This window comes from Psammomys obesus, unplaced genomic scaffold, assembly GCF_907164565.1.
Source record: "Psammomys obesus unplaced genomic scaffold, mPsaObe1.curated_primary_1811, whole genome shotgun sequence".
Taxonomy (NCBI): Eukaryota; Metazoa; Chordata; class Mammalia; order Rodentia; family Muridae; genus Psammomys; species Psammomys obesus.
Window position 1 is genome coordinate 3372940 of NW_026596326.1, and position 26183 is coordinate 3399122.

Below are 26183 nucleotides of genomic sequence, written 5' to 3' on the forward strand. Positions count from 1 at the left end.
CCTGGGATTAAAGGCATGTATCACCACTACCTAGCATGCCAGCAATCCAATGGGATCACACAGACCTAGAAGGCCTTTGCCAGCATGGCCATGTTCTGAATTAAAATTTCTCTCCAACAGGATGTGCAAGATGCCTGTCTGTGAAGGACATTAACCAGTAGTGATCCCTATGCTCAGCCTGAGGTAGATCTGAATCCACATGGTGATCCGAGGCCCACCAGCATTATTACTGGGATGACTTCTGCCCTATGTCACCATACCCAGAGTAAACTATACAGCCCATGAGATTCAGGTCATGCCTGTGTGTCTTTTAAAACAAGTTACTAAATGTATTTTCTTTGATCATTTAAAGAAAGGCTGTATCACTTATGTAAGACCAACCTAAATTTCAGTGGATAAAAGGTAGGCACAAATTAACTGCAAATATGGAAATATTATACTTGAAGCCAACTCTTTCATAAAAACAGAAATGTAAACATTTATAGATGCATATAAGTCATCATAGGTCTTGTATCAGTTAAGGTTCTCTAGAGGATCAGAAACAATTGTGTGTGTGTGTGTGTGTGTATGTGTGTGAAAAGATCTATTAGATTGGTCAACCCAGTGTGTTCTTGATAGTTCACTAATGCTGTCTACAGGCTCAAGAACTAAGAACTCAGTACCTACTCAATACAAAGGCTAGATGCCTCAACTATCCCAATCTGGTCTTTAATCCCTGGATGGTTCTTTGAGAACCACTGTTCTTCATTCCATGGTTAGAAGAGCAAAGGAGTCCAGTTTGGATGTCAGCAAACATGGCAATAGTGATAGCAGAATCAGCAAGAGGCAAAGGCGTGCATGCAAAGCTTTGCTATTAGACTTTCTTCTGTCTGGGCAGCTACAGGAAGATTTGTCCACTCTGAGGGAGAGTCTGTCCTCTCAGTAATCATTTCTGGAAATCATCCTATATCTCATAGTTGATTCTAAAACCAATCAAGATAACAGCAAAGATTAAACATCACAGGCGTCACTTATTTCATCAATGACAGTAAGAGGCATCTGAAAGGGAAATGATTCGTTTATAAGAAACACTATGTTCCATGGCACCTCCTATCTTGTCCATCCCTAGTTTAGCGTTTCAGAAAAAAACAAAAACAAACAAACACAAATAACACTTCCCATGAGAAGCCTAGCAGAGGGTACACTTTTAGTTATGTTAGCCATGGTGACTGTCATAACTGCCAGTGATGGTGATGGTTATAGTATTCATGTCACCACCTACCACAACCACTAATTGATCATCATCACTAATGGTTTATAATTTCAGAAGACTTTTCCTAAAGATTTACTTTTATTTATGTGTATATAGGTATGCTTTCCCCCTCCCTTCACCATTTTAAATAATGTTGCTGTTTGAAATGTTTTCTTCTCATTAACCTGACATTTGTCTTTATTTACTGGGCACCTGAAAATTATCTAGCTCTTCAAAGTCACCCAAAATACCACTCGGAATAAGTCTGACCTCGACCTCTCTGTTCCATAGTATATGTGGATTTTTAAAGATGGCTCTCCTATCCAAGCTAGCCCTTGCTTTCCTTGGATGACACTTTTATTCTTTACATCTTTTCTCAAATGGAATAATTTTCAGTAACACCAACAAAACAGTGTTCATTCTCTCTGTATTGTAAAGGCTCACCAAAACTCAACAGACTGAAATAGATAGCTAGGAAATGGGAGACTGATATACAAATGGTTACACTGACAAACGTAATTTTTAAGTATTTGGCTTACGTAATTATGAAACTTCTAAGACCTAAATACACATGGGGGCTTCTAGACTGGTAGCCTCAGAAAAGCAAGTCTACTAAGTTCAAAGCTCATCAGCCCGGTGACAGGAAGTATCAGTCTTGACATAAGTCCAAAGGGCATCTGGTACTACAACTCCTTCTTCCTCTAGGGAGGTAACTCTTGGCTCTTTCCAGGTGATTCAGTGAAGTTTACCCACAATAAGAAGGGCATCTGCTTTGTGTAAAGTCTAGTGATTTGAATATACATCACAAAGAAAAATCCACAATGTGAAATATGAATACTTATGTGATTTGATCAGTATGTGTTATACAACGTGTCAGAATATGTTAAAAGCCCTACTCGGTATTCTCCTGAGAACTGCAGAGATGGCAGCTCACAACCAACTCTAAGTCCAGCTCTGGGAGATCCGATGCCATTTTCTGGCCTTCACGGGTACCTGCATGCACACACAGACACATCAACAAACACACACACATGCATGCACACATGAATAAAAATAAAATCTTTACAGGGAAAAGACTTTATAAACCAAGCCACTTAGTGATTATGATCAGTCAGAAGTCCTGGTAGGTGGTGACATGGATCGCCATCACCATCACTGGCAGTCATGGCAGTCACCAAGGATAACAATACTAAAAGTGTAGCCTCTGCTAGGCACAGTTATTAATGTTAATTCTCCCAAAGTCCTAAAAGGTGGGTCCTCGTTTTATATCTTTAAGGTAGGTTAAGCAATGTATGGAGATTCACATAGAACAGCTGAGAGGTAGGGCTAGGATTCAGATTCAGTCTGAAGACAGAGTCCACATTATAACCACAAAGGAGCCTAACCATGAAGAACACTGCAAAGTGAATAAACATTGACATAAAGGCCGGAAGTACAGGCTTTGACTACAACATATTTGACCACTGGGGAGCTGGAGAGATGGCTCAGTGGTTAAGAGCACTGGCTGCTCTTCCAGAGGTTCTGAGTTCAATTCCCAGCAACCACATGGTAGCTGATAATCATCTGTAATGGGATCTGATGCCCTACTAACTTTCATGTGTACATACAGATGGAGCATTTATATAAATAAATAATAAATAAATAAATGAATAAATAAATAATTTTCTTTTTTAAAAATAGCCAGGCATGATGGCACATGCCTTTAATCCCAGCACTTGGGAGGCAGAGACAGGTGGATCGAGGCCAGCCTGGTCTACAAACCACATCCAGGGCAGCCAGGGATATTACACAAAGAAACCCTGTTTCCAAAAACCAAAAAGGGGGAAAAATACCTGTAACTGACTGACTGCCAGTGCAAGGCCTCTCAGGGTACTCCCAACAGGCTGAGGAAATCGTTGGCTGCAAGTTAATACAGCCTGGATGGGACAAAGCGGCTTGCATAGCGGGCCCACAAGGGCCAGATCTGAACTCCTGAGGCATGCCAAAAGTGCAAGGTTATTCAGTAGAATCCTGCATACAAATCATCTGAGTCAGTGAATCACAGACACATGGTGCAGGGCTAAGAGGAGTGTGACAGGGAACCACAGGTGCTACGGCATTTCACAGTCCATTGAGCCCTGCATGGCTACGGAGGAAACCACACCGGCAGGATCCTGTCACCCCACTCATCATTGTAGTGAAATGTCACAAACCCATATTCTGCAGACACCTGGGCCATGCTCTCCTAACTGCCCTGTTTGTTCACCTTTGTCTATATCCTCCAACGTGTAAGTTGGGTCTCCGAACCTAAGATTCCAGGCCTGCCCTTAGAATCATGTGGATGTAGGACCCTCCTTCTTTGCAGAACTACAGTGAAAAGTGTCATGGCAATCAGGGAGCTTATATTAGCCTTCAGTCATTGCTTCTCTGAAAAACATTTTTGTGCCTGATATGAGTGAGACAGTGTTTAAACCTTGAATGCAGCCAGCAATGAGTCGACAGACTCCCTGCCTTGTAGGGTTTTTACTATGTTAAGGAAAGATAAGTAAATGCAGATAATCAACTAAATCATTGAATGTTAAGTTACACTAAATGATATAGAGAGAAAGACAGAATAAGAGGATCAGAAAAGGGAGTGTCAGCTGTGGTTGAGGATGAAGGGGAGCAGGACAGGTGACTGAAGCAGGGCAAGGGGAGGGTTCTTCCAACCACAGGGACCAAAACTGGCAATCCCTGGAGATTGTTTGAAGAATGGAGAGCAGCACATCGCTCCCAGGGAAGAAGCACCAGGGAAGGAGGCCTGATAGCACAGCCCTGACATCCTTCCACTCAGGATGATGAGGCAGAGGGATTGGAAGTTGTAGGGCAGTCTGGGCTCCTTGATGAGACCTCAGCTCAGAGGAGGAAGTGAGAGAATTAAGGGAAATAAGAAGAGAAGGGAGTTTGGAAGTGAAAGGAAGTTAGGGGGAAATGTTATGGAGGAAGCAGATGAGGAAGAAGAGAAGGAGAGAGGGGAAGGAGAGAAGAGGGGCAGGGAAAGAAGAGGGAAGGAAAGAAGAGAAAAGGGGGACAAGAATGTGATAAAGCAAAGGAAGGAGAAAGAGGAAAAGGAAGTAAAGGAGGAAGGGTTGAGGGAGGAAGTGAGAAAGGGATGGCAGGAATCTTATAGAGAATAAAAACTGAGAAGATCAAGGAGGAACTGGGTCATTCATGTCATGCCTGACAAGACAGACCTTGAATATAGACTTCAAAAGCTTTGGGAGGACTGGTTCCCATGGCAGTGACACAATCTATGTTGAATTGCAAAGACTTACCTGACTTTCCTGAGAACAACAGATTTCAGAGGGCAAGAGAGGAAGCCAGCCAATCAGTGTAGAGGAGACAGCTACTTCTGCACTCAGAATGCATTCCTCTTTAAATTATCTTACATTTTAATGACACCACAACTTAAAAATATATTTGGCGTTAACACTCAGTTTAAAAAGTTCCTTTTGTGAAACAACACATTGTTAGTGTTTGCAAACATTTTAGTGTATGTGAAAACAACGTAGACCACTATTTCAGAGGATTCAGAGTTTTCTGTATCTGTTCTGTTCTAATTAGCTACCTGTTGGTGTTCTCATCTCCCATCTCCATGCTATTATTTGGTCCATGGGGGCCTATGATTTTTTTCCAACAGAAGTTTTTTGTGGAAATCTTACATAACTGTGGCTGAATTTGCTCCATGCTTCCAGTAATTGCCAGTTACCATGTGTGTAAATCACACTGATGAATTTATATTCAGTCTTCATCGGTATGATCAGATTTCTGCCATGCATACAGTGCCTTTCTGTTTCTCTGCTACTGGCAGGTCACTTTCTGCTTTCTAGCCACCTTATCCATTACTGACCTCAGACTTTTCTCTCAGTATTTGCTCACAATTTCTCTTTTGCCATATCTTAATTTTTATATTTTCCATGATTTTTTTTGTATGTGTGATATGCATGTGTGAACATGTATGTTCACCTGTATGGGGACACAAGTGCCTGTGAAAGCACAATTGTATGTGTACGTATGTGTATGTCTTCCTTGATTGCGTGTGCGTATGTATCCATGTGTATATTTATTTTAAATGTTTTCGAGAGTTTTAAACATGAGTACAATGCATTTCCATACCAAGGGTATTCCTCCCATTCTTTAACATTACCATAGACTGCCCTCACTGTTTGCTAGGCACAGTGCTATCTGTTTGGGATTTGTTGTCTTAGTTCCTGCAGCAATCTGTAAAGTATGTGCTGTTTTCTGAAAGGGAAGGAAACAGAAGCATAGCTACCCAGTTACTGCATTTATACAGCTGTGGAAGGGGGGCAGGGGTGTTTGTCTCAGGCCGTCCCTTTCAAAGGAGGTTTGTTAATCACTATGTGCAGAATGGGTCACACCATAACCTTTCGGTTGATTTAATGGGGTCAAGAAAAAGTTATCAGCTCAACATCAATGACACATACCTTTTACAAAAATACCCTTAAGGGTCAGGGGTGAACCTGATGCCTAATTCTTTATATATACTGTTTCATTGATTTCTTTCAACACTGGAGGACATCTGTTACCCAATGCTATTCTGCATATTATTTGAAGCATATGTGTGTGCTGAATGTACTTCCAGTTAGCAATTTTATCTAAAGCTCGTTCTTCTCTTAGGAACCCTTCCTAAAGGCTAACATTGTCTCAGCACAAACTCCTGAGATCCATCTTTCACCTCTTGGAATATCGCACACTATTCTGCAAAAGGTCATGATCTACAGCAACAGGCCTTCACTGATGGAGGGAGGGAGATATGCAGGGCCCAAGAACATTGGAGCAGTCACAATGCCCAGATCTATGCTCTAAGACTCTAAGACTTGGGGTGCTTTCAGGCTATACAAGGCCAAGGACACCATCCAAGGAAAAGCCTTGTTTACAAATGTGGCCAAAAGCCAGAGAATTTTGCCCTTTGACATTTCTGCTCTGAAGAATAGCAGTGGAACAATTTTTATCTGTGTTGGTTTCAGAAGTCAGAAAAGAAAAAGAGAGAAAGAAAGAAACAGAGAAAGAGAGAGAAAGAGAAAGAAAGAAGAAAGAAAGAAAGAAAGAAAGAAAGAAAGAAAGAAAGAAAGAAAGAAAGAAAGAAAGAAAGAAAGAAAGAAAGCAGTCTGCCTATCTGCCTGTTTGTGATGGAGCTTAATGTTTTAATATTGGAATCAATTTAGCTTCTTTATATGCAGTCTCTCTCTGCTTGTGGCCTTTCTCAGAACCCTGGTCAAGTTCGTCTCACCCTCTACACAAAGATTTCCATAGCTGTGCTAAGCAGTTGTAGAATCAACATTACAGCTCATGCATTTACAGCTTAGAGTGTGTGCTACACAGCAGGAGGAGCTCAGTTCTTTCCTCCTGAGTCCCCGAGTCCCCTCTTTGCAGTTTACCAACATGGGAACCTTCCCAAGCCATGCCCGACACCTGGTCTCAGCGTCCTCATCAAATGGCAGTGGCACGGGACTGGGAACATTAAACCATCCATCATATGTAGCAGAGACCTTATCTTGCCAGAGATTCTGGCTTAACCTTTTATGGTTTTGTTGTTTGTTTCTTGTAAGTCAGGGTCTTGTTAAATAGACCAACCTAGTCTGGCACTAGCTACATAGTTCAAGTTGGCCTTTAACTCTGTGATTTTCCTGCTTCGGCCTGATACATGCTGAGATTAGACCCCACCTTCTTGTTATTCCAATATGGTAATGACAGAGATACATAAGCAGTAACTTGTATATATAAATCTATAAGCAAATCAACACTAGAGATGTGGATTATCCGAAGAACAAATTTTTTTTTTTTTGATGAAAACTGTCTAAGATGAAATACTCACACAAACTGAGGAGGAAGGTTGTAGGGGGAGTATGTTGAATTTCACAGGTTTTCTTGCTTTTAAAGCATATACTTTTTTATTTTATTTTATAAGAGTGGCTAGTCACAGCTCCATGAAGAATGCTGGAAAGGATCACAGAAAAGGTTTTAGATATTTAGTCAAGGTATGATTTTATGTTCTGTGAGGACAGAAGTGTCACCGGGGAATGGGTTGACTTGTACATTAAACATTGCCAAGCACTGCCTTGGTCGTTGCTTGATCTCACCAGAATCTGAGGTGTCACACAAATGTTACTCTGGTGTTTCCAAATGCAGCACTTAGTTCTAGCTCTGTCTTCATGCTCTGTCATCAGTCCCTGACACTGACTGTATTAACTAGTGACTGATGAACTCCAGCATTGGCTTCCGTTACCACAGAAGGCTAAATCACATGGCTCTACGGGTATCCCTGCCCCAGTCTCACTTGCGCAGAGTCGAGTCTGGTAACCAGCTCTCACTTGTTTTGTCTCTCTGGTTTCGGGATTTGGGGTAGGAGAGGGAAGAGCCTGAGGAAATTATTCTCTCCCATGGTGCTCCAATTTACTTTTCTATCTGACACTATGACCAAAGAAGAAAAAGACAGTGATGTTTTGTTCTCTTATGGACTTGGCTTTAGTTCAGGAACGTCTTTAGTATCAATTTATAATTTTACATCTGCCTCTGATTTGATTATCAGAGATCTGTATGTATAATTTGAGGTCAGCCCTTACACACACACACACACACACAGAGAGAGAGAGAGAGAGAGAGAGAGAGAGAGAGAGAGTTTTTCACTTCCTACGAGGATTCTTTGAATTGTTCATAACCTTCAAACTATGAGAATTCTGACTGCGACATTATCCTCAACTGCCACATTGTAGTAGATCTGTCCCCTAGATCCCTACTGAAGGTACCGAGAAAGAACAGAAAGGAGAATTTAAGCTACCAGGGAACAACTGCCATGGTAATACACACTTTGTGTGAAAAATGACCTCAGAGGCAGTATAATTATGAGTTCATCTATATAGGAGGTTTTAGCATCCAGCTTGACTCTGCACTGGAACTTGGAACACGTGGCACAGGAACGAAAGACGTGTCAGTCCAGACCAATACACTAGACCCCTGTTTGTCTCACCCTTCACATTTCCCAAGCAAGACCCAATCTCATGTTATGTTCTCTCCCTACCTGTTGGCCTGTAGATCAGTCAATAGGTACTTTATTTCCAGTTGTCCACAATACAGGAGTTGCCCTTGCCTCAATCCCTTTCCCAAGCCCACACCCACGCCAGTCTCCACTGACTCTAAAGTTTATCTTCCTCTAACACTGCTCCAGGTCAAGCTACCATCATTTCTCACCCGAGGTGCTAAATTGTCTCCTTCCTGGCTTTCAATATCAGGTTGGCACCCACTGATTAGAGTGACCACATTGTGAATCTTGAATATGGTGTCTCCTAAAGGTTTATATGTAAAGTCTTTGTCCATGGGGAGCCTATGGATGGGTTGTTGTATCTCTCAGGGACATGCTCTTAACGGGGAATTATGGGGACTCATGTCTTTTTTCTTCTTGGTTTGAGATGCAAAGCTCACTCTTTCCACCAGCTCCTACCATGCTGTATCATTTCATCAGTGCCCCAAACCAATATGGCTGCTATATCATGAATGTGAGCCATCTAATTGTGAGCTAAGCACACCATTTTTTCTTCGTAAGTGGCCAACGGTGATGGATGTCGTTGGTAACACACAGCTAACACAGTGCTTACATGAAAATAAGGTTCTAATTGCTTTCCTGGTATTTCTCATTGTTTTGAAAAATTATAAAACTTTTCAAATGTCCTGTGTAAGAGAAAAACACTTTGATAGTCCCACCAGATTTTCAGACACTTCTCAAAGCCACAGAAATAAAGGCAAGGTCGTGTTGAGGCAAGAACAGTGAAGCAGGCAGAGAAACAAAGTAGAGGGCTGTGACACTGGCGTGTATTTGGGAATTAACATCTGATCAAAGTTGTGTGGCATATTACTGGGAGAAATGCCAGTGATTTGGTTGACAGTGTTGAGAGAAAGGATTTCCATTTGTATTCCTACTTAACTACATGTGGAAGTGAACTCTAGGGAGAATAAAGACGATCTGAATAATAAAGCTGAACTGTTAAGTGAAGAAAACATCAAGGGTAGGAAGGACTTTCTTGACTAATTCCCAAGGCACCAACCATAAAGAGCAACAAATTAGTTTTCTTACATCAAAATTAAATATTCTTGTTCATCATAGGCAGTGTGGGTAACGTTAACACACTGTCATGTCTCTCTCAACCGGGAGCTTCTACCATGATGGCATTTCTCTTTGACTCTGAAATATACAAAGACCCTTCATACTCTTGGATCAATACAGATACACCGAAAGTTTTTTCCCCTCTGGTTTAGCTAACCAGTGCGTGCTCATCCCTTAAATCACAGCCAAAAATTTTCTTCTTCAGAAAGGTCCTTTCTACAAAGAAGTCAGATTAACCCTCTTTGCAGTTAATATGATCCTGTTTATATGAGACACTAAAGCCTCCACCAGAAAACCCTAAAAACAGGTAAACATCCATTAGAAAAGTAGCAGAATACAAAATCAGCCTACAAAATTCAGCTCTTTTGTTATAGTTCAATAATGAACATGCTTTAAACAGAAACCAAGAAAAAAAATTCCATTCACAGTAGTTTTAAAAATTCCTAAGAATAAACCTTACTGAAAAAGTGAAAGCTCTCCACAAGGAAATTTGAAAAAAAAAATACTGAGAAATTCAAGACATTAGAAGATGGAATATCCTTTCATATTCATTGATTAGAAAGATTACTATAGTGAACATGGCTATATTGACAAAAGTGATTCAATGCAATCCTCATCAAAATTCCAATGTCACTCTTTACATAAATACAAAAAGAAATCCCAAAATTCACAGGGGAACACAAAATATTGTTTGGAGAATCAAGAAATTCTGATTTCAACTCATACTACAAAGCCAAAGTTACAAAAATATATCATGTTACTGGCACAAAATTGGACACATAGATAATTGGGATAAAATGGAAAAATGCATAAATAACTCCACAGAGCTAAAGCTCCTTAGTTTTTCAGAAAGATACCAAAGATACACAATGGAGAAAAGACAGTGTCTTCAACAAGTTGTACTAAGAAAGCTGGGTAGCTCTAAATAGAAGCATGAAGCAAGAGCCTTATCTCTCATCCCATACAAAAAGAACCTCAAAATGGACCAAGCCTTAGTGTAAGAACTGAAACTTTGAAACTTAGAGGAAAGTACAGAAAAGACACCCTAAAATACAGGCGTAGGGAAAGACTTTCCAAAAAGGACTCCAGTAACTCAGGAAATAATTCCAAGAGTTCAAAATATCTGCTCTGTATAATGCAGGAAACAAATCAAGTGAAGAGGCAGCCTACAAAATGGGATAAAAATTTTTACTAGCTATGCAATCTGACAAAAGATTAATATATAAAATATAAAATATATAAAGAACTAAAAGCAAACAAACAAACAAAAACACTCTTGCTGATTTGAATGAAAATGGCCCCCATAGTCTCATATACTTAAATACTTGTTTCCAGTTGGTAGAACTTTTTGGGAAGGCTTGGTAGGTATAGTCTTTTTCAGAGAAGAGTTGTCACTAGGAGCCAGCCTTGGGGTTTCAAAAGATTCACAGCATTTCCAACATGCCTGTCTGCCACCTGCTTGTCCATCAAGACATGAGCTCTCAGCGGTTCTTTTGCTCCATTACCATGGACTCTAACTCTCTGAGCTGATAAGCCCAATTAAGCAATTTTTAATAACTTCCTTCAGCTATAGAATTTCATTACAGCAATATAAAAGTAACTAACACACCACCAAAGTAGCAAACAGTGTCGTCAATAATTGAGTTAATGAAATGAATGGACCATTCTAAAAAGATGAAGAACAAATGGCCAATAAACATTTTAAAGAAAAAAGGTTCAACATCTTCAAATGGTCACATTGCTCAGGGTGTAATGTCGTGCCTTTAAAAAACCCAGGGATTCACTGTCAGGGCAGACCCTATCAAAAGTCAGTTAATCGCTTCATTTATTGACAACAATCGCTCTCTGTTGACTCTCAATTTGATTTGCACATTCAGATATTCAGCAAATATTTATTGAAAAGCCTAGCGGATGCCAGGAATGTACTGGGTACCAGAAGAACTGGCTGTCCCCTTGTAACATTGACATGTGACCATGATGCCTGGAAAGAATCCTTGAAACAAAACAGTTTGTCACGAGCAAGTGTTGATAGAACCTAAGTTGCTCCCAAATTTGGGCACATAGCAGAGGAGCTGGACTAGAAAGCGATGCTGGAATAACTGGACTGTTTCCCGGCTTATTTTGAGCAAATGATTCACAGGATAGCTTTATTATTCAATACTGGAAAGATACTGTAAAACAATAGAAATCCATCTAAGAACAGTCATAAAAAACACCCCAGGCAAAATTGAAAATCATACTCTAGTTATTATTTTTCAACACTTGCTTCTTAAGTGGTATCTACATAAAGTATCTGCTGAATAATTATGACGATGTTACAAACATTTCATGTGTACTGAAGAAAACCTTGCAGACAATCACTTAAAAAAGAACTAATGACAAATCCAGGTTGCAACTGTACCCTTTTCTAGAACATATCAAGATTTTGTATTGTTTCAGTGTTAATTATGACACTGTATTTTGTATGATTGCTACTGCAAAGGACCCAGTAATTTCTGACCTCCCGGATTTCTGTCAGCTGACCAGGGAAAATAATCATGCTTTAAGGAGTTTAGATGAGGAACCAGCTATAAGAATCCCCAAAGACATTTTTTTTTGGTATAAAATACTATGAAAGAGTTGGGCAAAAGGAAATCTTCCAATATGGTGAAGCAAAGATTGGAATCACTTGTCTCTGGCATAAGCACCCTGCTCAGCTGCACAGGGACAGATGCCTCTGTATGGACCCTTTCTAAAATCCTAGAGCTAAAATTTGCCAGCCTAAGATGATATAGTAAAAGGCCCACTTTCTTTTAGCTTCATTTGCCGAAAATCCCTGAATATTGTTCGATGTTTCATCTACCCAACATCCATACTATTTTACTAACAGATGTAAGAAAACCTTGGCACAATTAACCAACCAATGATGATATGTTATTGTTAATTAGGGCCCCTCCTTAATTCAGATTACTTAAATTTTTGTCTATTATCTCTCTTTCTGATTCAGGATCCCATGAAGAACACCCTAACACATCTGGTCCCCATATATCCCCAGTCTCTAATTGACTGTTGACAGTTTCTCTGGCATTTTGTTTTGTTTTGTTTTGATGACCTTGAGAGTTATGAGAAGTACCAGTTGGACATTATATGAAATGGACTTTAACTGAGATTTGCCTCCTGAGTACAGGGAGTTATGGGTTTGAATGAAAGGACTACTGCTGAGCTTAAGTACTGTTCTCTTAACAATACGTCAGTGACTCCTGCTATTAACATGATTTGTCTCTGTTGATGTCCACCTCGGTCACCTCGCTGATACACTGTTATCTATTCATCCTTAGCTCTGAGAAGATCTTTTTACCTCCCTTCTATCTTGTTCACTTTCAAAGGAAGGTATTATGCTCAGTTCATCTTAAGGCGTTGAGAGCTTTATTTATGTAAATTATCTGAAATTCTTCTACACAGGACATTTTATAACTCTTTACAATTTACTTAGCTATTTGTACATGCTTGTTTAGATAAATATACACATTTGTTGTATATTTTGGATTATAATCCAGTACGACTTTATTTTCTTTTGTTGTTTGAATTTGGGAGTGCTTTTTAGTACCCCCATATCCCTTTGACATGCTCCCATTGTGAAGGTGTTCTGGATTCTGATGGTGTTTTGAAGAAATCCTTTCTGGTGTGAATATCGCTACAGACCCAGTTTGTACATTTCTTGTTTCTGTGTTAAAATCAGCAGTGTCTCTAAGGCAGTGGTTCTCAACCTGTAGGCCATGACCTCCTTGAGGGTCATGTATCAGATATCCTTCATGCAAAATATTTATATTATGATTCAAAACAGTAGCAAAATTACAGTTATGAAGTAGCAACTAAATAATATTATGGCTGAGGGTCACCACAACATAGGGAACGGCATTAAAGGTTTGTATCATTAGGAAAGTGGAGAACCAGTGTACTAAGGAATTCTCCTAAGGTAGAGTTTCTGTTTCCTTGTTTACTGTGCCAGAATGTTTTTATACTGTCCCAGTGCACACAGTGTATACATATTTTTTTCACTATATTGTGTAGACTTGAACCTCATTTCATAGATGCAGAAGCTGAGATCCGAAGAGATGTGACTGACCCAAAGTTATACAGTTATTGGAGAAACGGAGATGTGATTAACGTTCAAGTCTGTCCCACTCTGAAGATAACACTTTTTGTTCCATAAAGCCAGCATCCTGTGGCACACACACATTAGACAGAAACAGTTGTGATTCTTCTTGCCTTTGTGTGAGGAGGAAGAATCAGAAAGCCAGCCTGGCTCTCCTTGGGAGGACTCTCCCCAGGATAACAGCAGCCGGTTCTTTTCCTCTGAACTTCCTGCATACAGTTCAGAGCCCTCCCGAAGTGTGGCAGTTGTTTATGTGCTACCTTGTGTTTTCCCTGTTATGATTTCCAGAACAGATTGCTAGCTCCTCACCGGGCAGGGAAAATATACTACAGTGCAGGATTATCCAGATAAGGAGCAGCAGGCTACTACATCCTGTCAAAAACAGACTGTGGTGATCTGGGTTTGATTCAGCACAAATATTAAAATCTGCGTATCTCCTACCAAAAGAGCACAAGTCTGCACTGAACTGATACCACATTGTTATTATAGTAATTTGGCATTCACTAGATTTCCTCCTGGGCTGGGAACTTCTTAAGGATAAAGGTTATTCATGTTTCCTGCTTTCCAGAGCCTGGTACAGGATCTGACATCAGCCAGGCATCTCATTAATATACATAGAATACCTAAAATCAGCTCCTGGCATGTAGACTAGCAACTGCTTGCTGTTTAATTGCACACAATTTTGACTGACTTTCTTCCTAAGATGGCCATGGTATAAGGTGACTCTGTAAACACAAATGGCAGCTCTGAGAACTCATTCTTGCTTTTTTTGCAAAACAAAACAAAACAAAAAACCCAAAACAAACAAAAAACAAAAACATGTGGTCATTGAGAAGAGAATAACACAAAAAGAATCAGTGCAGTTTTGAAATGTGTTAAGTAGGTAATTAAAGGTAGCAGATATGTCAAAGCTTGATCCTATAGCCTTCAGGTTAGAGCAAAAGAGATGTGAGCATAGCATGGTACAGAGCCCTGGCAAGCTTTGGTTGATGGATTATTTATGGGTTTGGAAGTCAGGGAGCAGAACAGGATGACTTAAGTCCTAGACATACAAACAGATGAGAAGACAGTAGAAAAATTCACTGTGCATGCTGGAGAGAGACCCAAAAGAGAACTGGATAAAAAGGACCAGTTATGTCTTCAGATCTCCCAGGTAGACAAGCTCTTCTTTTTCACTCATTAGAAAACAGGACATTTTCTTTACTTTCTAGAAAGTTGTTCAAGCCAGAGCATCTCCAGTCTCTGGGATGCTTAATGAAGTTGAGATCAAGAATGAGGTAGGAGAATCAGAAGAGTTAACTAAAAGTTTGCCTAGTATAAGGAAAATGCTCAGTCCCCTTTCCCTCTGATATCCATGTCTGGAACAGGGAACATGCCTTGTGATCCTGGGTTTCATCTGGTTGCCTGTATTTTCCATCCAGCAGTGTTAGCAGCTGGAAGATCTGTGGTGCCTGATGTCCTTTAGGTAAAACGAGGGACCCCGTTGGGTCACTCCAGCAAATTAGTAAAAGCTGCCCTCTCACTGAGCCTGGTCCCCTCTTTGGTCTATGCAACTCTCTTCTAGCCTCCAGTCAAAGTTTCAATCAAGGCCTTGTCTGTATATAACCCAACAAGACCGGACATCCTAATGCTTCCCAAACAGTTCTACTAACTAGAGATTAAATATTCAAATACACAAGCCTAGGGGAGTCATTTTCATTCAGACTGTCACAGAAATGTAGATATATTCCTTGGCTCAGCTGTACACAACACATACATAATCATAGTACAAACTTAGAATAGTGATTTACTCAAAGCTAAGTAGAATCTATGCCACTAGAGAAAGTGAGTGAATAATATCTAGAGTTGATAATGATGGAGATAGAAGGACATGTTGATGGGCAGGATACAAAATCCCCAAGAAAACCTGAAGATATATTGAAAGCAGGGATGAAAAGACCTGAATTGGTGCTCTTCACTGTAAGTGTTGCAGATTTGACATTTACCTGTTCCGTTTCAATATAAGAATAAATAATATATTTTTAAACAGATATAATAATTTTAAATGTCAGCAGGATGGAGCCATTTGGTGTTGAAATGGCCTCTTGCATACTGTAGTCACTGGGGAACATGCTGGAGTGAATAATGTTCATGCCAATGACCCCAAGACATCAACAAAAGATTGCACTGTTTTCTGTGAGCATGCTTAAGAGAATTGGAAATGTGGTAGCTCTTCTCCATCAAAGTATCTGTGCGCCACAAATGTCAGCACAAAAATACGGTGTTTGGCATCCTTTCCAGACCTCACAGGTAGCCTTCCCTATATCAGAGGGCGGGTTAATTGCAAGCAATCACTCCCCACTCTTGGCCATCAGATGAGTCTGCAGATCCCTTTATGCCGATACATCTGAGTCTCCAGGCAGCTTTCCCTGGGTTCCTTGTCCTCCTAGGTCACATGCAGGTCATCTTGAGGGTCACCGTGTCGAGAGGGGAATAGTGTAGGAAACAGAGAAGCAGAGAGGGCACACACTTGCTCCTCTTCCGACTCCTCACTTGTTCTGATTCATCTGAGGTCTTGGGAGTGCTTACTTGGCTGGCATTTTCCTGGATTCCAGTCAGAAGCAGTCAGAGAAAACCATGGAATTTACAGGGTCTTAGCTGCCATGAAAGGCTCTCCCCTTTGTGTGTTGTTTCATGGCCTTTTTCTGGTAATCTTTCTATTACAAGTAAACTTGAAGGTTACAACAAAAAGCACTGGGCAAGAGTGAAGCTCATTGTTCAAACTCTGAGATAGCAAAGATTCTATTTTCCAAGATGCCAGAATGTTAGAACAAGTGATGCTAAGGTATAATACTGTGATGTGTTGGTAAAAAGAAGCAGGCAAGCAAGATGACTGATCCTGTACAGGTGTCTGCCACTAAGCCTAACCATCGGGCTTTGATGCTTGGAACCCATGAGGTAAAAGGAGAGAACTCACTTGTGCAAGTTGTCCTCAAGTGCCTCCGACCTCCACGTGTGCACACACACATACACATAAGAATTAATAAACCACAGGGCCCTAACCCTAAACATAAAGCTATAGGCAACTAAGGAATGCTGAGAGCAGGACAGAGTCGTCCTCAGGGAAGAGCCTTGAAATTGGTTATTCGATATCAAAGGGACAGCCTTGAAATATATATTCTATATGTGTGTGTATGCACATATAGTATATAAAATTATTTTTATACATACATACATACATATATATATATATATACACCTATATAAGTAATTGCAGGGTTTTTAGAAATATATAAATATAGACATATAAATACATATGTATACATATATATGTGCCATGGTTACCACATGTGTTCTCAAGGTTATATGCTAGTCATGGAAAGTTACCTAGTTTCCTGTTCCAGACTACTCTCTACTCTGTAGAGTCATTTTAATGAATATATGAAGTGTGTGTGTGTGTGTGTGTGTGTGTGTGTGTGTGTAATATGTGGATTCAGCAGGTTGTAGTTCTCTCTATATACTTAGGAGTGTGTATTCATATGCGTATGTAGCATAACAGTTAAAAAAAGAGAGAGAGACCAGAGACCATGAATTTGGGGGCAGGGGAGGGCTTGAAGGGAAGAAAAGAAAAAGAATAAATTTATGTAATTATATTTTAATTTTAAAGATAAAATAAATATAATAAGAACTAAAATAAACGAGTAAGTAAACTATGAACGAAGTGGTGGCTATAACATCTCTCATAAAATCTAGAACAAAGCTGTTATGAGATTTTTTTATGATAAAATGGTTTGTATCAGCATGAATACAAAAGTAATGTTTGAAGATATTGGGATTTGAAAGGCATTGGTAAGCTAATGGCATGTGTAGGGAGAAGGAGGCTTTTTGAAACGTAGAAGCTGAAAACGCTAGAAATGGAGGAAACAGATGGTTGTCAGCGGAAAAGTGCTGGTGAGGGGGCATGTTCTAGGCATGATCCCCAGGTTCTGCAAAATAAAATCAGGTTTGATTATTGGTACAAGGGATTCCACACTTGTTTAGTAACTGACACGATGGATAATGTTAAGAACTTGCTGTGGTTAGGAAGACTGTCATGACCCTACCACCCTTCGGTGAGAGGTGTCAGATTCTGCAAAGTGCTGCATTTTAGTGATTCAAGTGTATTACTCAGGGCTCACGGTCTGAAGCCCTGTGGGTCCCATACCCGAATTAGAAAGGCTGTGTTTTCTGAACTGACCTGGAGATGGGTGGCTCCTGCTACTTACCTATATTGGGTGCTCCTGTCCAAATGGATGCTCCTCCCTTGTCCTGAGCAGACTTGATTCCTATAACAAATGCTCTGAAAGTAGAGACAGGGACTCTATGGAGTACATGCATGCGCTATATGATGCTGTGACAGCTACATAATAAATATTGATAATGAGGCTGAAAAAAAAAAAAAGAAAGAAATGGAAGAAACTCCTGAGTCATTCTCCAGGTGACTGAGGGAAATCAGAGATGCAACAGGGTTAACTTCTTGCTTCTGGCCACTCCTCCATCCCACCTCCTTTCCCTGCTTCCTTCATGTTCCTTCTCTCTCCTCCTCCCCTTCCTCTTGTTCTTTTCATCACCCCCTTTCTCCTCTACTCCTTGTCCTGATGGCTACTGAGGGCTTGGTCTATGCCTGACACCAGGTCATGCCTATAACAATTATACATATATATTAATTATTTTAATAATAAGGATACATAACTTTTAATATAAATGTTTCTATTGTCTTAGAATAATTCAGTTGGTTTACCAATGCCACATGACTTGCATGCAAGTGGTAGAGACAGGAAATTAGCTACATTTCAGATCTCTTACTGCAAATGCTTCATAATGACATGTATTGATGACAGAGAATGCTATGGTTACAACACATGTCCTCAAATCCTGCTAGTCAGGGGACAGTTACCCACTTCCTTGATTCTGGGTTTCTCTTTTTTCTGTAGAGCCGGGTAGATGGATATATAAAGAAATGTTTTGGCACATTTACTTCTGGAAATATAACCTCCTGTCCTGCTTCCATTTTTCCAAATTCAAACTTTGTTTTGAAAGTTTTTGAGATTTGAGTAGAACTAATAGGTGCCACCAAAACCAATGGTGAAGCCATTTTAATCTAATATCTGTTTCCATGTGGACAGGAAAATTAAACATATGAAAACATATATTCAAGTGTGCATGTGCCCAAATTAAACTAGATAGATGATAGATAGATAGATAGATAGATAGATAGATAGATAGATAGATAGATAGATAGATAGATAGATAGAAAGACTTTTCTCTTTTCTCTGTCAGAGGGAAATTTAAGCCTTAAGCCATTGTGGGAACCATACTGCTTCCACATTGCTCCATAGCTCATGTACAGTGTTCACTGTTTCCTTAAGGCCTGAAGGTCATGGGATTCAGCAATCCATTTTAGTAATTTTCCTTAGGTGAGAGTCACCATGAGTCCAGGTTGTGGATGTCTAGTAGCTGCCATGCCCTCCCTGCTTTTCCAAGTGAGAGCATTACCCTGGACCACAGTTCTGGCTGTCATTCCTACTGTTCTCTTGTTCTGCCATAAGCAACTACTAGGTTGGGCTTAGTAATCCAATCCTTAGCCTCATCAAGTACAGAGGCAAGCTCTGCTGGACACACAACCCAAGCTACCTCCCTTACGTTCATTTTTCATTTCAGGGTGGTAAAACCATGCCGGTGTTCCTTCCAAGTGTATTACTTCATTCTACTCCAGCATGACAGCCTCTCACTGCCCAACGCTATGAATACCCCCACCCATCAGGGAGGCCTTTCAAAGGTTTCGTAGCACCCAAATCACTCCCGTTGTTCTTTCTTTACTATATTTGTCCCCAGTAGGAAGCAGAAATTTGAAGGTAGAGACTCAGTTTGTCCATCTTATAGGACAGTGATTTTATGAAGTTTGGGCAGATTCATTCCACTGGTTTATTAAGAAGTTTTGTGGGAGGTACATACCATGCAATGATAGGTTTTTGCAAAACTCATTCTAAGTTCATTTAAATTTTTCCCATAACAAACAACTGATGCTACTACCAGTAGGTATTACCGGAAAGAAGAACTTCTGAACCAGAGATTGATAAGTAATGTCTGTGAAATATTTATCTTATAAAACCACTCATAGTTTTTTGAATTTGGTTTAATATTTTTATTTTTGCCTGTTTGTCTTTATAAGGGGTTTTTTTTTTTTTTTGGCTTTGAAATGACGGGGAAGGATGGAAGAAAATAACACCTATGATACATTAAGTTTGCATAATATTTTAAGTATGAAATGAGAATGATGTAACATCCAAAGATTAGTGCTATGGTAACATTTTCTTAGCATACAGCCATGACTTCTTGTGTATGACCTTTTGAAATCTGACAGTATATCATGATGGCAGAGGTGAGGAGTTTCAACAGAGATTATGCATCCCACAAGGTTTAGGATCAGGCTTGTCACAGAGAAAGTGTGCCATGCCCTATTCTGAATTTCATTCTAAAGGAAGAAGGTATCACAGTGTGAGAGAGGCATATGTGATCAAGGAGAAAGTCGACAGTGAATCAGATTACTTAGAGCAAAAGAGCCCTAGGGATGAGACTTGGAAAAGTGGGCAAACAGAGATCTCCCTAGGGATGCCATCTCTCCTGGGTTCCTCATGCCTGTGTTGTCAGCTTTCCACAGATGATTGTCCTGACTGGCAGGCGTTCACCCCACCTTTCTGCTGTTCTCTGTGGGAGCCACATGGTTCAACTGGAAAACTTGTAAACTTGAGTTCCTGTGCTCCAAGGCTAGCTTTTATTGCACACTAAGATACAAAAAAATTCTAAGTCTCAGCTATCACTTATCCAGTTGTGTGTGTGAGAGAGAGAGAAACAGAGACAGAGAGTGACAGAGAGAGAGAGAGAATGAATGTGTGTGTTAGAGGTCCATCTCTTTGGAGGACATCACAGCACACCGTTAAACATTTGGACTTCTAAAACAAAGATACATTAGTCAGAACGTGGTTAAAACCAGGTCACCCCCTTGCAGAACTGGGATTACAGTTCCTTTTTTGTAGTAATCTGCCACCTTCATGTGATTCTTCCATTTTCTTTATTACAGGGTAATGCCCTATACTTCAAGTCTGCTAGGAACGTGACAGTGAACATTCTCAATGACCAGACAAAAGTGCTGACTCAGCTGGTGACAGGTAAGAAAAGCACAAATGAACAAATGGTTGGTCCATCTGAGTCCTAGACAAATCAGACTTTACTGTCCTGTGAAACACCATGTAAGCTTGAACAAGGATCTGCTGGCCATTTACTGTGGGGAGAAAGAAAACTCAGCTTGTAACCTCTGATTCTACCAAAAGATACAGGCCCAATATTCACATAATTTACTAAGCACCGTAGCAGTTGCTTTTGCTGAAAAGCTGTTTTTAATAGATCGTGGCCCCTAAACACGAGCCTGCTGCTTTAACCTGTACTCAACCGAGGAAAAGCTCCTTTTAAATGTTGTTCTTTATTTTTGAGAATTTCATTCATGTATACAATGAGGTGTGATCACACAGACCTCCCTCCCCACATTTTCTCCCTTCAGCTCTCCCTAGCACACTGCCTTCCAACTTAATATCTTTGATTTTTTTAATTCCAGTTTGTTTGCTCATACACGCACAGGTATGGGGCTATTCACTAGGCTATGGGAAACTGGCCAGGGGTTATATCGCCAAAAAAGAGTAATTTTCTCTCCTCTAGCAACTATACGCCATTTGTAGCTCCTCAGAAGGAGTAGGCCTGGAGATTGTCTACCTCATCTATGCTGGGGTTTAGGCTGTCTTGATCTTACATAGTCTTGTACAGGTAACCACAACTGCTACAGGTTTGTGAGTGTGCTAGCCTTGTTATGTCTAAAAGGCAGCATTTTCCAGCACTCCTCTCTAGCCTCCAGCTCTTACATTACTTTGACCTTGTCTTCTGCAATGACCCCTGAACCTTGGTAGAGTATGGGTCAAAATAGATGATATCTCACTTAGTGCTGAGCACTCATTCTCCTTCCTTAGCACTTTTTGGCCAGTTATGAATCTCTCTCTCTCTCCTGCTGGCTTCCCATGGCACAGAGAGCGGTCTAGGTCTGGGAGTATAAGTGTTTAGAACATGGTTTGATCACATGGCCCTGCAAGATGCAATACTGACCTACCAAGACGTGCCTACATATGCGTCAGTAACACAGTAGTTATAGGGTAACTAACTGCTTTCTCATTGGATGAGGCTTGTTCCGTAGGAAGGAATTTAATGCCTCGTGCTGTAATCTGAGCCAAGATCCCATGGCTTTGGGGTTCATATAGAACCTGCTTCTTTTAATTTGGGCAAACAGTCATGTCATCCAATGCTTCCTTTTTCACAGTGGAGGAAAAGGTCAGTACTCAATTCAGAGAGCAGAAGATGTGCAAAGCCACACCCACACTTTATAGGTTGTAAAAGGAGATTGTGTGTGCGTGTGTGTGTGTGTGTGTGTGTGTGTGTGTGTGGTGTGGTATATGTGTGTATATGGTTGTATGCATATGGCCATATATGCATATGAAAATCAGAGGTTGACATCAGGTATCTTTCTCCATCACTCTTCACCTTAATTTTTGAACAGCATTGCTCCCTGAGGCCAAAGTCTCCTCATTGGTGAGACCGGCTGGTGAATTAATAAGGGAGTCTTGATTATCTCTGCCTACCTCTCTACCCCTCTGTTTCTGATCCTGAAAGCACTACGGTTGCTGACCCAGCTAGCATGCCCAGCTTTTACATGGGAGTTGTATACCCACACTCAGGTCCTCAGTTCCCGCACAGCAGTAACTTCACTATCTCAGCCACTGCCCCGGCTCCTGTAAAAGGGATTTTTAATGATAGTTGGAAGCCTCGTCCTATTTTCTGTTTGCTGTCTTTGAGCCTAATTCAACTGCAAGGTGCAGATGTGTCCACAGGCTCTGAACGTGTGGTTCATTTTAGTATGGAAGATCTGTCCCTAACAGCTGTTGGAAATACGCACTAGGTTTTAAGCTTTGAATTCAAACAGTTTAAATAAGGATTGGTTGTTTGTCATAATGACTCTACTGACAAAGGTGGGCCTCATGGATACGGTCACGTGTTGAGCTGTGTGATCAATGCCCCTTCTGTAAGTTTATAAGAAATGATAGACAGAGAGGCATTGTATACACCACAGTGGAAAGAGAAAGTGTGGGTCTGAATGGCATTGTTAGACCTCCAGAAGGGCATGCCATTTGACTTCAGTGCTGAGAGAAAAGCATCCAGATGGATAATTTGAGAGAACACTAACTCAAATGCCCTCAAACATTACTGGAACTAGAATCTCGAGAGTCCCACTAGGAACCAAGTCACAGGGAAGCAGGTGCCTGTGCACACAGAGCCATGCTCCCCTTTCCCCAGTAAAGCTACAGATGGATGTCAGAATTACATAGGCCTGAAGTGGGTTGGGCCATCCACAGCTGAGGAGCTTCTGGGTCTGTGGAAATGCTGCCCAGTAGAGCCTGTGATCCACAAACACACTGTTATAGCAGGCATCTGGCTTGCTTATATAACATCTGGCCTCCAGTCACCGGTGCTAAATAATTAAATAAACAGCTCCCAGTAAGTAGTGATTTAAGCAGCATGTGTGAAACTGTGCCTCCAGGACAGAGATAAATCCAACCTCCAGCTTCCAGATCCCATGGTATAAAAAGACCTGATATAGCCTGTTGATCAGTTGCATTTATCTGCAGTGGGAGATTTTGGTTTACTTGAAAGATTGTTTTTCATAAAGCTGAAAAGGAGCATTACACCTCTAAAGAGAGCTCACCTCTGTCTCTTTCACTCCTCATTCTTCTCCTTCTCTCTTTTTCTCTCTTCATCTTCTTTGCCCTTCCAACTCCCCCTCCCACTCTCCATATTCATATCCTCCTCCTGTTTTGCCTCCTCTCTTCTTTACACCCTACATCCATTCTCTAGATTCTTCCTTCTCCCTACTCTCCTCTTCCTTCTTCATCTCTTACCACTCTTCCTCTCTATTCCTGCCCCCTCTTCCCTCCTTCTCTCTCCTCCTCTCTTTATTTTCTGCCCTTCCAGTAGTCTTTGTCTTTTGATCTCCCATTTCTAAATTAATGCCTCTTAGTCGCTGAAAGACACCAATCCTTACTCTCAAAATGAGTCAGAAGAAAAAACTAATGCTGGGGTGGCGAGAAGGTAAAAATAACACCTTCTAGTTCCTATTACAGGGGATGTACAATTACACGAAGCAAATTTCTCATTTCTTCTAAGCGTTGCAATCCTGAGGATTCCAGAACTATACTGTTGACTTGGGAAATATCCTAAAAGTCCACCAGAAGGCCTGATGTTCCAAGTTCAGGTCATCTTTTTCAGAGGTAGACCTAAGGCTGGGCCACTGATGCATTTTGACTCATAACATTGCTGACTGATTATCTTAGGACAACCCATCTTTGAAGTTCTGGAACATTTAAGGAAAACAGCTTTAGGAGGAGAAAGGGACCTAGTCCCGAAGGGAAAATAAATGAGGTAACAAGCACGAGGTTTTTCCTGTCTTAGATTCCTGGTGGTCACAGTACCTGCAACCTAAAGTCTTGCCTTTTCCTCCTAAATGGGGAGAGGAGACTGAAGAGCTACCTCACACATCCAGAGGAAACTATTAACGGGAGATCAGCTTCACCTCAGAAGTCATGTTTTTCTATTCCCCAAACAACTGCAGATTCACTAAAGGGCTTCCAGAACAATGTTCAGTTCCACCAACATTTCACTCCAGAGTCCTCTTTTAAGATTCTGGCCATGCCCAGGGAATTCTGGCAGCTCTGGGTAAAACCAACAAAGACAAAGCTGTCTGCACCAACTCGCCAGTAGTCACTATGAGAGCTTTTGGCTGAATCTTTGCTTTGTCTGCTTTATGTTGGCCAACAGTTCTGGCCCTGGTAGATTTTATTTTGTATTTTATGGTTCTCTGAAGAGAAAGACAACTTAATTGTGTTTTGTATACTCTGATTGCTTTGGTCTTTTTCAGTCAACCCCCGTTCACATAGGTCTCACACATTGTTTAGGAGTCTAGAGTGAGCTCAGGCTATTCACAGAAAGCTTGGAGCCTAGTCTGACAATCTCGCCTGGTTCATGAAAGCCAAGACCAAGCATTTGTCTCCCGATCTCATATCTCCATATGACTACATCTAGAGTGGACAAAGTGCCCTGCATGTCCATCCTGAAGTTTTTCATTCACTTATCATTAGCAAATTGTCTCCTCATCCCCACTCTCCTTCCCTCCAAACAGTGTTATCTTTCTAAAATTGGCAAGCAATATAGAATTTTACTTAAAGTTTTACTGGCATCAATAAGATAGCTATATCTTAACTCACACGGTAATATCTACTCTGAATCCTTCACATTGATGTACTTCAGGATTTCCTTGAGTTCTTGGCCACTTATTTTTACATTTCTTCTTCCTCAGAAAAGTTATCTCCTTGATGTTCTCAATGTGCTGACTCAAGCCCTCTTCACCTTCCTAGACAGAGAGATATCCTTTGTGTTCCGTGTAGCGTTGTGAGATCTGGATTCCACTCTTGGATTCTCTCTTGCTCCCGCAGTGACCCCGAGCCTCACTTTGCTTACTCTTTTCCTGTGCAACCAGTCAAGAGCATCTCCAGCACTTTCAATGCTTATAGATTCTGTACAACCTCTGCTGCTTCAGTCTCTGGCTCGCTGAGGAACCTTTCCTATGCACCTTTTTATGTCAGAGGGTCAATGTGAATGTCCTGGCAAGGGAGGAGGAAGTCTGCTAAATGCATGTGCCTAAGTGATGAGCAAAATGCACTAAGAGATACTCATCACTACAGTACATCGTAACCATCTCAGTAGAAGAATGCTCATGGCAGTGGTGAAGGCAACAACATAATGTGATCACCACAGCTCACAGCACTTTTGTGCCTATAAAGTTCTTTTTATAAATTCAACATCACTTGGTCTTTTCAGCCTTTCTATGGGGTCCACAGAGAAGATGGTGGTAGGTAGTTTTGCATACACAGAAAGAGAAAGATGAAATGACTTGCCCACAATCACAGTGCCAACGAGGGAGGAAAGGGTGAGGTTTTGGCACCTAGTTACACACTTGTGACAAAGAAAGTAATTTCAGATATACAGGAGTTGGTCTGGTTCTAATAGGCTGGCCTCTGCCTAAACTTAAGTAATTTATAGATCATCCCTAGACAGGGTCTCATGGGGATCATGATTGATGGAACCATCAAAACAGATACATAAGCTGGGCACAGTGGCACACGCCTATAATCCCAGCACTCAGGGAGGCAGAGGCAGGCAGATCTCTGTGAGTTCAAGGCCAGCCTGGTCTACAAAGTGAATCCAGAAGAGCCAAGGCTACACAGAAAAAAAACAAAAAAAAAACAAAAAACCTGTTTTAAAAAAAAAGAAAGAAAGAGAGAGAGAGAGAGAGAGAGAGAGAGAAAGAAAGAAAGAAAGAAAGAAAGAAAGAAAGAAAGAAAGAAAGAAAGAAAGAAAGAAAAGAAAAGAAAAGAAAACTACATACACCCAGGAGTAATGTACTACATACATGAAAGCACATATGCATGAATGTATAAATGTATAAGCATACACACACACACACACACACACACACACACACACACATCCCTAAACATTTCTAAAAGCTG

The 26183-nt window shown here is 40.7% G+C and overlaps 1 protein-coding gene across 1 annotated transcript in view; it reads left to right on the forward strand.

The window, feature by feature from the left end:
• Nucleotides 1-26183, forward strand: part of Sgcd (sarcoglycan delta) — a 541179-nt gene that overhangs the window by 370398 nt on the left and 144598 nt on the right. The window contains exon 4 of the mRNA XM_055597224.1: nt 20603-20690. Within this exon, the coding sequence (XP_055453199.1) occupies nt 20603-20690 (88 nt within the window). The remainder of the gene's footprint in view (nt 1-20602; nt 20691-26183) is intronic.